The sequence below is a fragment of the Callorhinchus milii genome, unplaced genomic scaffold, assembly GCF_018977255.1.
Source record: "Callorhinchus milii isolate IMCB2004 unplaced genomic scaffold, IMCB_Cmil_1.0 Scaffold11, whole genome shotgun sequence".
NCBI classification, from domain to species: Eukaryota; Metazoa; Chordata; class Chondrichthyes; order Chimaeriformes; family Callorhinchidae; genus Callorhinchus; species Callorhinchus milii.
In genome coordinates, this window is record NW_024704752.1 from 10,147,722 (window position 1) to 10,163,227 (window position 15,506).

Here is a 15,506-nt window from a genome sequence, read left to right on the forward strand (position 1 = left end):
TACCATCATTGGTGGAATCTGAACCAATATGCCTGGGTGTGGCTGGAATAAAGACTTGATAGTGTTACAGGAGGAAGGTCTGTGTGTTTCAGGTAGGCTTTCTCATATATCGTGTTAAAGTAAAACAAGACAGTTAAATCACAAGAGAGGTTTATGCTGCATGTAGTGAAAAACAGTATTAGTCACCCAGCTCAATGACTTTACAAGTTGACAATAGTTTAAAGAAAGAAAGAATAGAGGAGCATATCTTTTTCAGCCTGGAATCAATTTTCACATAAAAGGCTAAAGGAGTATGTGAAGACAGGAAAGACAAAAAAAAAACACAAGGAGTCAGTGACAATGTTGCTCTGGGCAAAACAATAAAAATGGAACAACTTTGTATGGACAGACAATACATTATCTAGAAAAAGAATATCAAATTAGTTTAACCAGTAAAAGTGTGCTTGTGGAAATTGTTCTGAGCTTCTGAATTGAAGGGCAGAATATTTTATGTTGTTCCTTAAGGGCATTTAAATATGTTGAAAGAGATTGTGGAATGAAAAATCTTGCAACTTCACACTGCCAAATGCATGGACCAATAGAGACAGTCAGGATCCATAAATGTCCCAACCTTTGCATGATTATCCCTCTTTTGCTTAATTATAGTTATGCTGCTTTCAAAGTTACATTGCACATTGATGAATGTTTAGAACTCTTATCTCTAAGTTATAAGGAAAAGCTCATAGAAATGAACTTGTTTTCATAGATCAACAGATATGGTGGATATGAACCGTCAATGAGACTGATGTAAGCAGCTTATTTATACGAAACTATAAAACATTCTAAAATCTAAAGTACAACACTATCAATTACAGCCATATCAATTATCAGAAATAAACTAACAGTATGTGACTGTGGTATGAACTGAGGCATAATGTTGTATAAGCTATAACACGATAAACATTGTAACACAACATAAAGTATATGCATGTGAGTAACTCAGTAAATAATGTAACACAATGTAACACTATGGTGCCAATTCTGTTAAGAATTATCAACACATCATTTCCACATTACGTTATATATACAAATAATATGTATTTATTCTGGCTCATCTCCTTCACAAACAAATAAGGTTTGCCACACATTGTTTCATTAATTTATGAAGAGAATGCCCCTTTAAGACTTTGAACATACTTTAATTTGTACTGAATGATTACAACCAGAGTTGGGTTTACAATGATTTATTTTCTTGGTCAAGAAGGAAAGGGATTGGCAGGGAAAGAGTTGGTAGTTCTATCTATAAATTGAGACTTATTCAAATGGGGAGATTTTACAATAAGTGGCTTGTGACTGTAAGGACAACCTGAGCTCTTGGAAGGTGGGGGGTGTCAGTGTATTAGGTTAGAAAAGTTTCAGATCATTTGGGGATAGGTGAGTTCTGCTATAATCTTGATGGTGGAGATCTGGGAAACTATCTTAGGGAAACAGTTTTTATTCTTATGGTACAATTTAAGAAACAGTTCATGCTAATAGAATTGACAGAGGAATGTCTGCTTCAGGGGATATAGTCTTCTATGATATCAATAATTAATAAACTTCCTGAGATTAAATTTATCTCCTAACATATTTGGGGCAACAAAAGCCCAGTGAAAAGATCAGGTATTGTTGTTAAAGTGGCTCATCTAACATTGCCATTAGAGTCTTGCTTGAGCCTGACCTGAAAATGATTCCAAACAAATAGAGGATAAAAAAGGAACAGAGGAGCCAAGACTAGTTTATAAATGAAACTGAGTGAAGGTTTAAAAGTTGCAAATGGACAGCAATGAGCAACTAACAACAACAAGAAGATTACATTTGTATAGCGCCTTTCACGTCAGGAGGACATCCCAAGGCGGTGGACAGAGTATAGCATTTCAGACCCGAACTGGGGTCAGGGAGGGAGAAAGGAGGGAAGGGGAAGGGGGCTGACCGATGGCATGGTCGAAGAGGAGGGTTTTGAGGCGGGACTTGAAGGAGGCTAAGGAGGGGGCGAGGCAGAGTGATTGGGGGATGGAATTCCAGAGGTTGGGGGCAGAGTGGCCGAAGGCTCTCCTGCCAATGGTGGGTCAGGTGGTTCGGGGGACGTGGAGCAGGCCAGAGCCGGCTGAGCGGAGGGAGCGGGCGGGTTGGTAGGGGGTTAGGAGGTCACAGAGGTAGGGTGGGGAGAGGCCACAGAGGGCTTTGTAGGTGAGGACCAGGATCTTGAACTGGATCCTCTGAAAAATAGGGAGCCAATGGAGTCGGGCGAGAGTGGGGGAGATGGAGCCATGGAGTTTAGTACGGGAGAGGACATGGGCTGCAGAGTTCTGGATTATCTGCAGCCTGTGGAGGGAGAAGTTGGGAAGGCCGACAAACAGGGCATTTGCGCAGTCAAGCCTGGAGGTGATGAACGCAAGAACAAGAGTTTTAGCGGCCTGAGGGGTGAGGTAGTGGTGGGGTTGGGCGATGTTATGGAGGTGAAGGAAGGCAGAGCGGGTCATGGCTTGGATGTGGGAAAGAAAAGACAGTTGAGGTGCAAGCAAGACACCCAGGTTCCTAACTGGCTTGGTGAGTTGAAGTGTTCAACCATGGAGGTTGATGCTGCCAGAGCCTAACTCTAACTGATCCAATTATTCTTTGTATCTTTCGTGTCAAATATGATCTTCCTCACAGAGGAGTAGAGTATTGCTAAAATGTGTTCATGAAACTTTCATTCATGAGATCTCTTCAGATGATCAGTTATCATATTTAACTTCTTCCAATGTGGTTTTTATTTGTAGGAACTCAGAACTTAATTATAATGAACCCTCATTCACAATCAGACTTATCGGTGACTCAAGGATTCTTGAATCTTTTTATCTGTACTACATTCAACGGGTGATTTAAGTTGATGTAACAAGATGTTGTTGTCAAACAAAACAACAATTTAGTTTATATAGCCCCTTTCACATCGAGAAGACATCCCGAAGTACTGATTCAAAGACTATTTCTTGAAACCAATTTTTTGACTTCCCATCCTAGTTTACCCTTTATTATCTGTAAGAAAGTGCCCAGCATAGCACTAATGGTAAATATGTAATAATCCTTACTTTTGATATTGTGCCTTCGGAATGAGAGAACATGTCAAAGTGTTTCACAGGATGTTTGTAAAGTATAGTGTGTGCATTTAATAGGCAAACACAGCAGCCAAAACTAGATTTCTTCGACAAATAATTAATCTATTTGTTAGAATTCATGTAACATGAATCCCACCCCAACCAAAATCAATAATTTTATTGGAAAGATGAAGTAAATTCCCCTTTGAGGTCAAATTATCTTTTGTAAATTTACGGAATCAAAATGGCTTATTGCAACAGTTCAGTAGTTGGTAACCTATACTTAAATGTAATAACCAGGTCAGATATTTATCATATTCTTTTCTCCAACATCAAGCTAAAGATGGAGTAATAGCGGAAATTTGAGCCTAATGATTATAATAATAAAGCATCATTTTACTTTGTTAAAAAAAAAGTTCTGGGAAAATGCCCCAATTCTACATTATTGTTGTAACTAGGTCGCTTTGAATAGTTTTTTTGATGCATAATAACATCACCTGGGAAAGGGGGTCTATAAAATCAAACGCTGCACAAGTTGTTAGGTCAGATCTAGCGGAAGGTTTAATGTTCCAGACATCTGCGTCTCAACAGGTAAGAGCAATTTTTATTAAAAATCAACTTTTGATTTTTAACTCGGGCACTTAATCAATTTAAATAACATTCATCATCTCTTGTGAATAAAATTGAAATACTACATACATAGAGATAAAATACTTCGTAAATACAATGTACATAGTCCATCTCAGTTATTTTTGTGGCAATAATAATTCTTGCATTTGATATAGCATTTTATGCACCCAATGTGGAGATTTGCATCAGCTATAGCCCCTGTAAATATTCTCACTGTGTAATTCCTGCATAATATATTTTGAATCCCTCTGTAGCAAAGTTTTTAATGGAAACTCATCGCCAAATGCCAGCTTTCTAGGGACAAATGCTACCATGAAGTGTGCTGTTGCTCAAGGGATGGCAAATATGTTGAGGTTTAGAAAAGTTGTTGTGATGATGCCAAAGTTTGGCAAATGTTTGAGAAGAACTCACCATTGATATAGTCAGAGAGAACCAGAGTTGTCCTGTTTAGGATATTGTGAAGTTCAGTGAGGTACAATTAAAGTTCTTAACTGGTTAATTGCTCACTGTTCCAGGATGTTTATACGGCAGTGGTTTTCAGACCATCCTGGCAAACATATCAACATCCAGTGCTTAAAGCTTATGTGCAAATATCCTGACTGAGAAGTCCAGATATTAGATAAAATCACAAAGGATTTACTGCTAATCCCCAACTACTACATTTTATTGGAAGATATATTTCTGAAGGTTGTAGCTATGTTCAGAGGGCAGTAAAATGCCCTCTTGGTTATTACCCTGAAGTGTACACCATTCCATTTGATTTTGGAATCTTCTTCTACCTGTAGTCTCTGTTAGCAGTAAATCCATTCTCCCACATGTATTGCAGGAGAGTAATTCCAGTTATTAGATATTTCAGCATTTTTGTAGCATTTCAGAGCATGCAGAATTTTGCTTTTTTTGAATTCTGTCAGACTTTGAAGCTGTTTATTTGTAGTTCCTAAAATAAAATGTTTTCACTGTCCAGTCACTAGGAGGCATGTGAGACCAGCTCCTGGTCTTTTTCTCATAAAACACAAAGAGCTTTGAGACGTCTAGAAGACGTGATAAGGCACTATATCAAATGCAAGGATTATTATTATCAAGCTTTTCTGAGTACCCAGCATATTGGCAGTACATGGATAAAAGCAAGAAAGCAAGGAGCCAGAAAAAAAGCCTTTAGTGTCAGCTTGGCTCAGTTCTAGCATGCTTGCTTTTGGGTCAGGAGGTTGTAGGTTCAAGTCCCATGTTGGGAATTTGGAACTCATGGTTGACTGACCAGTGCAGTGTTGAGGAGTGTTTCATTGCCAGAGGTGCCATCCTTCGGATGAGATGTTAATCTGAGGTCTTGTTTGCCTATCTTCGGCTATTTCAAAAGAGAAGAGAATTTCTCCCAATGTCCTAAATAACAAATCCTCTAGTTAAATTGGTCTTTCACCTCCTGGCTATTTTGGGACATTGTTTGAGACCAATTGGATGCTGGGGTCACCTACAAAAATGCAGTCACTATACTTAACAGTAATTATTGTGAAGCACTTGAATACATTTTGATGGAATGAAGTGCTACATCAAATACAAGAATTATTATTATTTGGCCATCCTATAGAGCGTGCAGAGGGAGGGATGGATGAATAGGATAATAAATGAACACAGTGGAATAAACTATTCCTATTTGTCTTACTTTTAGGCAGAGAGTAAATAAGGTACAGTTCAATCATCGAAAGTACATGACCTGGGCAGTGCTGCAGGATTACCAGTTAATTTTCAACAATAGTTTTTCTTGGATAACAAATTTGCTCAATATATTATATCTAATGTGTTTGGTCTTTATGTCACAATGATTGTGCTATAAATAATTAGTTCTGGATTTTCTCTCCACCAGGTTTGTAAATGGGTGTTACAATGCTGCATGTTGTGGCACTACTGTCTGTGTTCTTGTTAGCGGAAGCTCAGTCTCCTGACAATGATACCATACCAAAATCCCGTGATTTCTCAGATCCGGCTTTCGAATACAATCTGTGTCCCGTTCCCGATCAAGAGTACCCTTACAGTACGGACATGGTGCCATCATACTGTGTCTGCATGCACTGCAGAGGGCCAAAAGGGAGTGATGGACCCCAAGGAGATAAGGGAGACAGAGGACCACCAGGTACAATATCAGAAGTAATCAACAATGAATTTGTTAATAAATGCGAGTCTTGAACAGGAATTGTGGTTGAATTAACCTTTTTAGGTTTGAATGACTTTCCTGTGAGTGAATTATGTAATGTTTGGGCAGGCTGCGAGTATGGGTTTTGGATCATGCCACAAGTTGGCTGATGCTGGTGTCACAAGCTGGTTTGTGCACTGGAATTATAGACACATATTATCACATTTCCCAAACTGAATGATGAACTCATCACAAACACTACAAGGAGACGTGTAAACTTTGTCACTATCAAGTATTAAATATTAAGAAGAATGACAAAGATGTAAAAGGACATTATGTTCTACTCTGTGCTCTTTTGTTTAAAATTATAGGTGAACCCAACCCCAAAGAATTCGACTGAACCACGTTAATAATAATAATAATAATCCTTGCATTTGATATAGCGCTTTTCACGTCGGGAGGACGTCCCAAAGCGCTTCACAGAACACACTGTAAAGTGAATTGACTGTATATTTGTGGGCGAACGCGGCCGCCAATTGCGCACAGCAATGTCCCACAAACAGTCGTAGATTGAAAATGACCAATTTATTATTGTTTTTGGTTTTGGAGGGATTATTATTAGGCTCTGTGTGGAGTAAGGAAACTTGCCCAAGGTTTCGCCCTCTGCCTGGAATTGAACTCAGGTCTCTCGCTTGCAAAGCGAGTGCTCTAACTACTGAGCTACAGGACTCCACAAAGATTCCTATTAAGATATTCAACTAAATACAATTTTAATATTGGGATGATCTAGGCTCGGACATGGGCCAGTATGCAACACCAATACTTGTACGTAACAAACGTTCATTATAATTCGAAGCAAGGTAACTTTGTTTCCAGCAGTAGAGTAATGTGTAGCAGTAAGCCTGATTTACATTTCTGCTCCTCATTCTATTGGCTGGTAAAAAAAAAGCCCAACACTTGATTTAAGAGTTCAGTGCATGATGCATAATTGCACACATCCAGAACATGTGGTATTACATTTGTATGTTGTTTTTATAGAGAGGCATTGAAATGCTCAGGATTTATGCCGGCTCAGGCAACACTTTGTAATGTTTGTTTCATAGTAAATAGCAACAATTTCCATCATTAATGGAATAATAGTGTAACATTAGAAATAGATATTAGGATAGGTGAACTTGCAATCCAATTGTGAAAGACATACATATATTTATGCACAGACACCATGTTTTAAAATAAACTCCATGTTAAACCTGCAATTGTGTATTCTGCTGAGTTCCTGCTAATTAAAGTTGGGTTTCACACGTCTTGCCTTACATTCCTGAAATTGTACATCTCTCCACAGTAGTTTTCCACCCTCACATTGTCATGGCTCATTAAATGCGGGTTTACTCCTCTCTATAAACATAACTTTTTCCTATTCAGCCGATTTCATAATGAATTGTGCAACTAAATATGAATAAAAATCCATAAATCAACATATTAAAATGACGACTACTGTAGGAATGTTCATACAAGGTTGTTGGGTTGAGAGGCACCTCTCAGGTTGTAGACATGTTATGAATTGACAACATGAGTTGTACCAATGAGACTGCCAATTTGTGTCCTTTGCTCTGCAGTCTTCAGTTCCATTAATACTGCAGGTAAAGATTCTATTCGTTTTGAGCACGTGAGTTTACAATATAATTCATACTCTTTACAGGGAGAAATACTACCTGGGTCTAAATTTACTCTATTTGCTTGGAGTTTCAGAATTTGCACAAATTATTGAATTCAGTCAATAGTTCTGCAGTCTTAAAATAAATTTATATTCTATACAGATTTGACATAACTCATGCTTTGCATAAGGCATATTAAATGTATGGTCCCAACTGATACGACTTATTTGAGATTTATTGTAATAGAAATCTGGCTTCAAAATTACCCATGTGTTTTTATGGAGCCATGCACTCCACTTTCTTGAAGTGAATAAACTCATCATCGTACTTTGTTTGTATGGCAGGAAGACCAGGCTATCGTGGCAAGAAAGGAAGCACTGGAAGATTAGGGTATCGAGGTCCTAGGGGCTTTACAGGAATGAAAGGTCTGCACCTATTACCTCTTTTTGTTCTCCATACATTGTAATAAACAATCACAAAAATTAAAGGTGATATACAATATGCATTGTAGATTACCTGCTGTTCACAAGAATCTGAACCATTTCATGATATACCACAGTTTTAGTCACAAGCCTTCTGTTAAAAGCCATGATGACAAACTCTGAAAGTTTATTTCACCTTAACTAAAGAATGATTGGATATAGGTCTGCATTCCCCATTCGCCTTGCAGTAAATTGCTGACTTCAATCATGTTACTGCCCTCTTGGCCACATGGTTATAGAGTACCATCTAATCCTAAAATATATTTTTGTTTAGAAACCAATTGAATTGCACTTACTGACAGAAATTAACAAACATATTCAATGCATTATCTTTTGGATGTGTTAGCCTGGGACAAGAACTTCCTTTTGAAAGCGTCAGAGCAGTGATGTATGGCTCTCAGGCTTAGGAAGCAACTATAACATTCATGATGTTGTAAATATAGTAATGATTTTTTTTAATGTACCCCTCACAGAATAGTCAACATGTCATGGATTTATCTTAGTGACAACACAAATTTCTATATCTTTACTACAAACATTTGGTCATTTACTCTATCATTCAGGTTAATACCATTTGGCGAATATTATAGCTTGCAAATTAGATGCCTTAAATTCTCTAATCACAAAAAATTATACAAAATAAGACACTAGGCAACATTCAGAGATTCATTACTAATGCATCAATAGTTTATGACACTCTTTCAGTACCAAATTCAAATAAATTGTCTGCTCTTATGTAACAAATGTTTCCTTCATATGATTTCTCTAGTGCTTAGCTCGTGCATATGAAATGTTAGTACCTGATAAAAACATATCCTATTTGAAAGCAGCTTGTTATATTCAGAATGTGTTGCACATAATCTGACTATTTTGTTTGCTTCTACTTCTAGGGCAAAAAGGTACTCGGGGGGGAAGAGGCAGATTTGGACTCAAAGGGACTCAAGGAATTAGAGGCTTTCGAGGACCTAAAGGTAAATCAGTGAAAGGTTTAGTTTATTATGTGTGTAGGCTGGAGGTAACTTGCATTTTGACACATTAAGGGTGTAGGAAAAAAGTTGGAATTTAGGATGATTAAAAATGGGCAATTTAGAAAAATAGGTATCATATGGTTCCCTTCTGTGCAGAACATATGCCTTGACCAGCATCTGCTAATAAGCTAATTCTTCAATTATTTCCAATTTCAGGTGACAAAGGAACTGATGGTAACGGTGGATCTCCAGGAAGACAAGGACCTCCAGGAATGGATGGTCAATGTCCATCTGACTGTATTAGTGATAAAGGAGATACGGGTGAGAAAGGCAATGTTGGACTAGCTGGTCCAATGGGAGTCAAGGGTGAACCTGGAATTGATGGGCAACCTGGTAGTCAAGGTGAACAAGGAATTGCTGGATCAAAAGGTGATGAAGGAGGTAAAGGACTAAAAGGTGACCAAGGAATGCAAGGTATCTGTGACTGTGTAGATGGAGAAAAAGGTGAACCTGGAAATGTTGGTGATGTTGGACCCCAAGGAAACATGGGGCCACAGGGTGTTCAAGGTGAGAAAGGGGATATGGGTGAAAAAGGTGTCATGGGTGAGATAGGAGATCCTGGTCCTTGTTCTCCTACAGTCCAGTCTGCTTTCTCTGCTGCTCGAGCTATAGGAGATGGCTTTCCAAATCCATATTACCCAATTCCTTTCAGGAACGTTTTCTATAACAATCAAAAACATTTTAATCCCGGAGTTGGAGTATACACAGCACCAGTTAATGGCACTTATGTATTTAGTTATCATTTGTCAATATCCAAACATCCCATTCAAATGGCACTATTTAAAAATCGTGAAACACTTGTTAAAACTGCTAACATTGCTACCAAAGATCAGGCCTCTCAAATGATAGTGCTATACCTTGCTGGTGGGGACAAGATTTGGCTACAGGTCAAGGATTCCATTGATAATGGAATGTATGCAAGTTCAGAAACTGACAGCACATTCAGTGGCTTCTTATTATATCCCGATAGCTGTAACCAGGTTGTTTCCAGGGCGTTTGATTATTATTATGATGACACTACCAGTTATTTTAATGAAGATGGTTTTGGTAAATGAAATCCTTATGATAAACACCCTTTAATCTCCCTTAACCCAGGGTTCAATGGGACAAATCCATCAATTTCAATACTGAAATAGCCTCTCATCTGTTGCAGTCACAGTATCATTTGTAATTACCATTTAGGCTTAACTATTTCCCCCCCAAATATTAACGTATTGATTGAAATATGCTGCAAAGTCATAAGTTAAGGCATTTTAGTCCTTTAGATATTTACACGGCAAGGAAGGTGTTACATCTCACTTTAATTAGGAATCTTAAAACATAATAATTATTTCTTTGAATTCTTTCACTCCAAATCTGAGCAACACCAACTATTCCTGCCCTATGCTTGCTTGCTTTTGTAAATCTCAAAGGAAAACATATTTGAGATATGCTGATGATATGCTATCTGGCAGTAACTGCTAGCTCTTTGACGTGATTCCATTCAGGCTACTTTTGAGGCACTTTGCCTACCAGCTGTGCTCGATGTTGTTTACTGGTTAGCTCCATTTAGAAAAAAGGTGTAGATGGACAGAAGTCATCAATTCTAATGTACCGTTCTGACATCCAATTATCCATATGTTTAGGAAGTATGGTCTTGCAGTTTATCTAAAACATGTTTTCATATGAATGTACTTGGTATTTAGAAAGATATTTTGTTTAGAATAAAATATTAAAACATATGTGGTATCATTTTCTGTTTATTTGGGGTGGGGAATGCACAAATCTTATTCATTTTAAATGTTTTCATAGTTTTCTTTTCTGCTCCCCAACTACTTCTTTTCACTAACACGGGACTGAAGATCTGTACTGAAATCAGTTGAATGTGAAGAGGAGATGTACAATTGACCTTAATTTCCTGGGTTAGACAGAGCAAAAATAATTCAGAGATCCATTGAAAAGTTGATGAGCACAGCACTGACCTTGGCTGGGACACTTTCTGGGGTTAAAGACCCTGCCAATACTCTGTCTGTCCCACCCACGAAGAACAGACATGTGGGTGAGGTGCCAAAGACTGACTGGTGCTTTGGGAAAATAATTGGAGGAGGAGGGAGGAGAAAAATAAGGTTGGTTGGACTTTTAATTTCTGTTTAACTGACACCATTCCTTTCTGTGGGAGTCCTCACAGGAAAAGCAGTACCTAAATGTTATTTATGTTAAATTGCATTGGCACTGCGACGCACAAGAGAAGCTGAGTCACTGCACCCATCTGATGTGATTTATACTGTGGAAACTATAAATCAGGCTCTTTGCTGTGCATCAGCCAAATCATATTTCCCTTTATAATGTAGTAATCCAGAGAAACTGTTGTATTAGGACCCTGAATAATAACACACCTCTAGGAAGGAATTACACCTGGGTCCGTATCTATGTAACACTTTAAAGTATCCTTTTTCTTAAATTTTTAAAAAATTTTAAAAATTAAAAATTTTTAAAATTCAGGCTTAGTTTTTTTTTCTTTAGCTCTGAAATAGCTTACTGAAAGCCAGCTTCGAAATTAAAGTTGTATTTAGCAATCTGACAAATTCTGGATGCTCTGAAATGATACATAAATAGGAATCACAACTCATGAATGATAAAGCCTTCTACTCCCGTATGTTTTCACAGTACTAACTGGGTTAACCAGGGGAAGATGGTGATGGGCGTTATCACTTGCAAGTGCTGAGAAAGATCTGACAGAATTCTGGAACTTCAATAAGAACTAGCAGTCGCACACTACAACTCACCAAGCCAGTCAGGAACCTAGGTGTCTTGTTCGACCCTCAACTGTCTTTTCTCCCCCACATTCAAGCTATGACCCGCTCTGCCTTCCCTCACCTCCGTAACATCGCCCGACTCCGCCACTACCTCACCCTTCTGGCCACTGAAACTCTTGTTAATACCTTCATCACCTCCAGGCTCGACTATGTAAACGCCCTGCTTGTCGGCCTGGTCCTCACATATAAAGCCCTCCAAGGCCTCGCCCCACCCTACCTCTGCGACCTCCTAACCCCCTACCAACCCGCCTGTTCCTTCTGCTCAGCCGGCTCCGGCCTGTTCCACAGCCCCTAACCCACCTGCCCCACCATTGGCAGGAGAGCCTTCAGCCACTCTGCCCCCAACCTCTGGAATTCCATTCTCCAGTCACTCCGCCTTGCCCCCTCCTTAGCCTCCTTCAAGTCCCACCTCAAGACCCTCCTCTTCGACCATGCCATCGGCCACGCCCATTCCCCTCCCCTCTCTTACACCCCCAAGCCCAGCTCGGGTCTGAAATGCTGTATTCTGTTCAGCGCCTTGGGACGTCCTCCCGACGTGAAAGGCGCTATACAAATGTAATCTTTTTGTTGTTCTACATAATTGCTACCACTTCCTAGACTTCCCTAGCCTTGCTCCACAGCCCAGGCTGATTAGAGCGAGTCACTTTTTCCAGAATACAGTAGTAAAAGTAATGTAGAGACGCAGGAAGGGTTGGGAGAACAAAATGTAACATCTATTCAAAGAGCCGGCACAAACTCGATGGGCTGAATGGCCTCTTTTTGTGCTGTACGATTCTATGATTCTATGATTCTTTGAATTATGAACGCACTATAAGCAAGTTGTATCAATGAGCAAATGATATAAATGTACACGTGTTAAAGTAATTTTGACATGAAATGGTCTTGTTTAATTTGTGGATGGAAAGGATCTGAGTGTCATCCCATCACTATCTCCTCCCAAGTCTGTGACATCGGAGTGTATTTGCAATTATTCCATTAGATTACATTCAAGATTTGCCAAAGCTTGCCTTGTTGATGAAGATGGTGCCCATTTTAATTCACAAGTGAATCTTGCTGACCTTTGTAATACAAACAATGATGAGACATGTAGATAGAGATTAACCACTGGATTAGGCAGATAATCTTTCTTGCAAGTTTACGTCATAAACTAGACTATACTCACCGATGAGCCATCTAATTCCTAAAATAATTTTGCTGTTGCAGTTAAACTACAGCAAATAGCCCCATTCAATATGAAACAGTGAAAGAGTGGTAGCTCTATTCAGTATTTTATTTGGTTATCTGAGGGTTTGACACATACATAAACGAATCCCCATGCTTAACACTGTTCAAACCAGACTGAGAGCTCCACATATTTATGCCGTTTACATCTGCCAATTTTCCTTTGTCTGGAATGGGATTATAAACTCTCTCCCAGAGGGTGGCACCCTGCTTATCTAATTGCAGAATGTATTGGGCACAGGTTGCCAAGAGCCACATCTTGGGGTACGCAGAGTGTGTGCTGGTGTACTGCTGTGGATCAATGAGGTAATGGATAGCTATATGATAGTATAAAACAGCTAGGTAAGAATAATTTAGCAGGTTAGATTTTTAAAAACTAAAGGGATTAAGAGATATGGGAAAAGGGCGGGTCAATGGAATTAGGTTAGAAGATCAGCCATGATCTTATTAAATGGCGGGGCAGGCTCAAGGGGCCAGGTGGCCTACTCATGCTCCTATTTCTAATGTTCTTATGTTCTTATGATAGCTTGGTGAAGATTTCAGAATTTTCGCCATTTTTGAATGTATCAAGATTTCTGCTGAGATCTACACAACTAATACACCACTTTATTCTGACAGCCATCATTGTGGGTGTTTCAAGATGGCTAGCACACAATGAGAAAGAGACCACATCCAAATATATATATTACACCAAACATAGCAGCAGAAAGTGGAGACCGGTAGATCAGCTCGGGCTCAATTGATAGAGAATCAAAACATGAAAAATAAAGAACATTCATCATCACCTGATGGAATTTTACTGTATTCCACGCTGGACACAGATTGTTGTATTCCATCAATTATTGCAGATTTTTGGTGACCAATCTTCACCTGCAACAGTGTATAAGCTGATTCTGTAAGTGGACCTGTGTCTCTCTGAATAAGGATGCAGCTTCCGCAACACTCTGCTCAAAGGGGTCAAGTTCTTTCAATGCATGTATTCACTGGTACCTACTGACGAGAAAATATTCTGACTTCCCATCTTTGGATGTTGAATTCAAACTTTGCTCTGATCTGGAGATGTGATGGAAGGAAGCAGCAAACAACAGCAGCAAAACAATACATGATGAAGTTTCCCAGTTGGTATCTCTGGGGAAAGACCGTCCACCTACAAAACACGTCTCCATAGAGTGACGCAATCTCCCAGAAAAGGTGGAATATCCAACATTATCATAATAATAATAATAATCCTTGCATTTGATATAGCACCTTATCATGTCTTTGAGACGTCTCAAAGTGCTTCATAGAATATACTGTAAAGTGAATTGACTGTATATTTTGTGGGTGAAACGCGGCAGCCAATTGTGCACAGCAGTGTCCCACAAACAGTAGTGGATTGAAGTGACCAATTTTCTTTTTGGAAGGAATTATTACTCCCGGAAAAGCCATCTGCCAATCTACTAACAACCAGGTTCCTACTTACTGCTAGGTAAACAGAGGTATGTGGAGTGAGGAAATTTGCCCAATGTTTTGCCCTGCCGGGAATTGAACTGAGCTAAAGAACTCCATCATTGAGCATCACAAAACTAATAGATGTGGAAATAAATGAGAGGGACATGAAGCAACAGTCTCAACAGCTGTCAGCTCGGCATTAAAAATACACTTTAAAGTACAGAATTATCCATCAACCAAATGAGATTTAACAGAGTAAGAAGATGGAAGTGCACAAAAGACAGGGATTTGAAATCTATACAACTAAAATCCCTTGTAATATATCCATTCATTAAGATCCAAGGGCAATAAAGGGGTTATATGAAATGTTGAAAATCTGTTATTTCAGCAGATTACAGTATATATGATTAGTAAAGTCTCATTACGTGGACAGTTATAACCTTGGTGAGAATTTGCTGACATTGTTTTGTAATCATATGCTCTAATCTGCTCAGGGTGATAGTACGTACACTGATTACAGAGTGGTGCAACAGTTAACCTGAAGCTTTTAGAGGTTTTATTATACCTCCCCCTCTTCCGAGACAAAGGTTTGCTGACAGGATTGATCGAGCGAAGCTTTTGCAACAATCTGCTGTAGGAAAAAGTGATTGTAGAAAATTTCTTCAAACCCTCCAACATCCTGGGGAGTTGCTTTCTCTCTCATTGTACAATTGTTGAAGACAACTATTTGAGGTACCCTGACTAACTTTTACATTCTATTTTGAATCAGCCTAGTTATCACTGTTGAACAATGCTCAGGTCAATTATCGGTTTTGTCAACACATTTGTCAACCGCTTTTAAATTTGGCAAGTAAATAGTTCTAGGGAAATCATGAAAGTGTTCACCTTTTGATTTTAATGTATCTTTTTTAATATGCTTCTTTGAATTAATGATAGAATCGTGAATTCAATTGATTGGACGCATTTGGAAAATTCATTTGCGATTGTGGACTTGCTAAGAATTCATGTCTTTCTGAAGGATTCACCGTCAGTATTAAAAAATGT

The 15,506-nt window shown here is 38.8% G+C and overlaps 1 protein-coding gene across 1 annotated transcript; it reads left to right on the forward strand.

Annotated features, from left to right (window-relative positions):
* The first annotated feature begins 5,603 nt into the window (after positions 1–5,603).
* Positions 5,604–10,070, forward strand: LOC103176198 (otolin-1-like). The gene is made up of 3 exons (XM_007889605.2): positions 5,604–5,850; positions 8,878–8,886; positions 9,172–10,070. Exons 1-3 carry the CDS (start codon positions 5,604–5,606, stop codon positions 10,068–10,070), a joined length of 1,155 nt encoding a protein of 384 aa, XP_007887796.2.
* Positions 10,071–15,506: the final 5,436 nt, after the last annotated feature.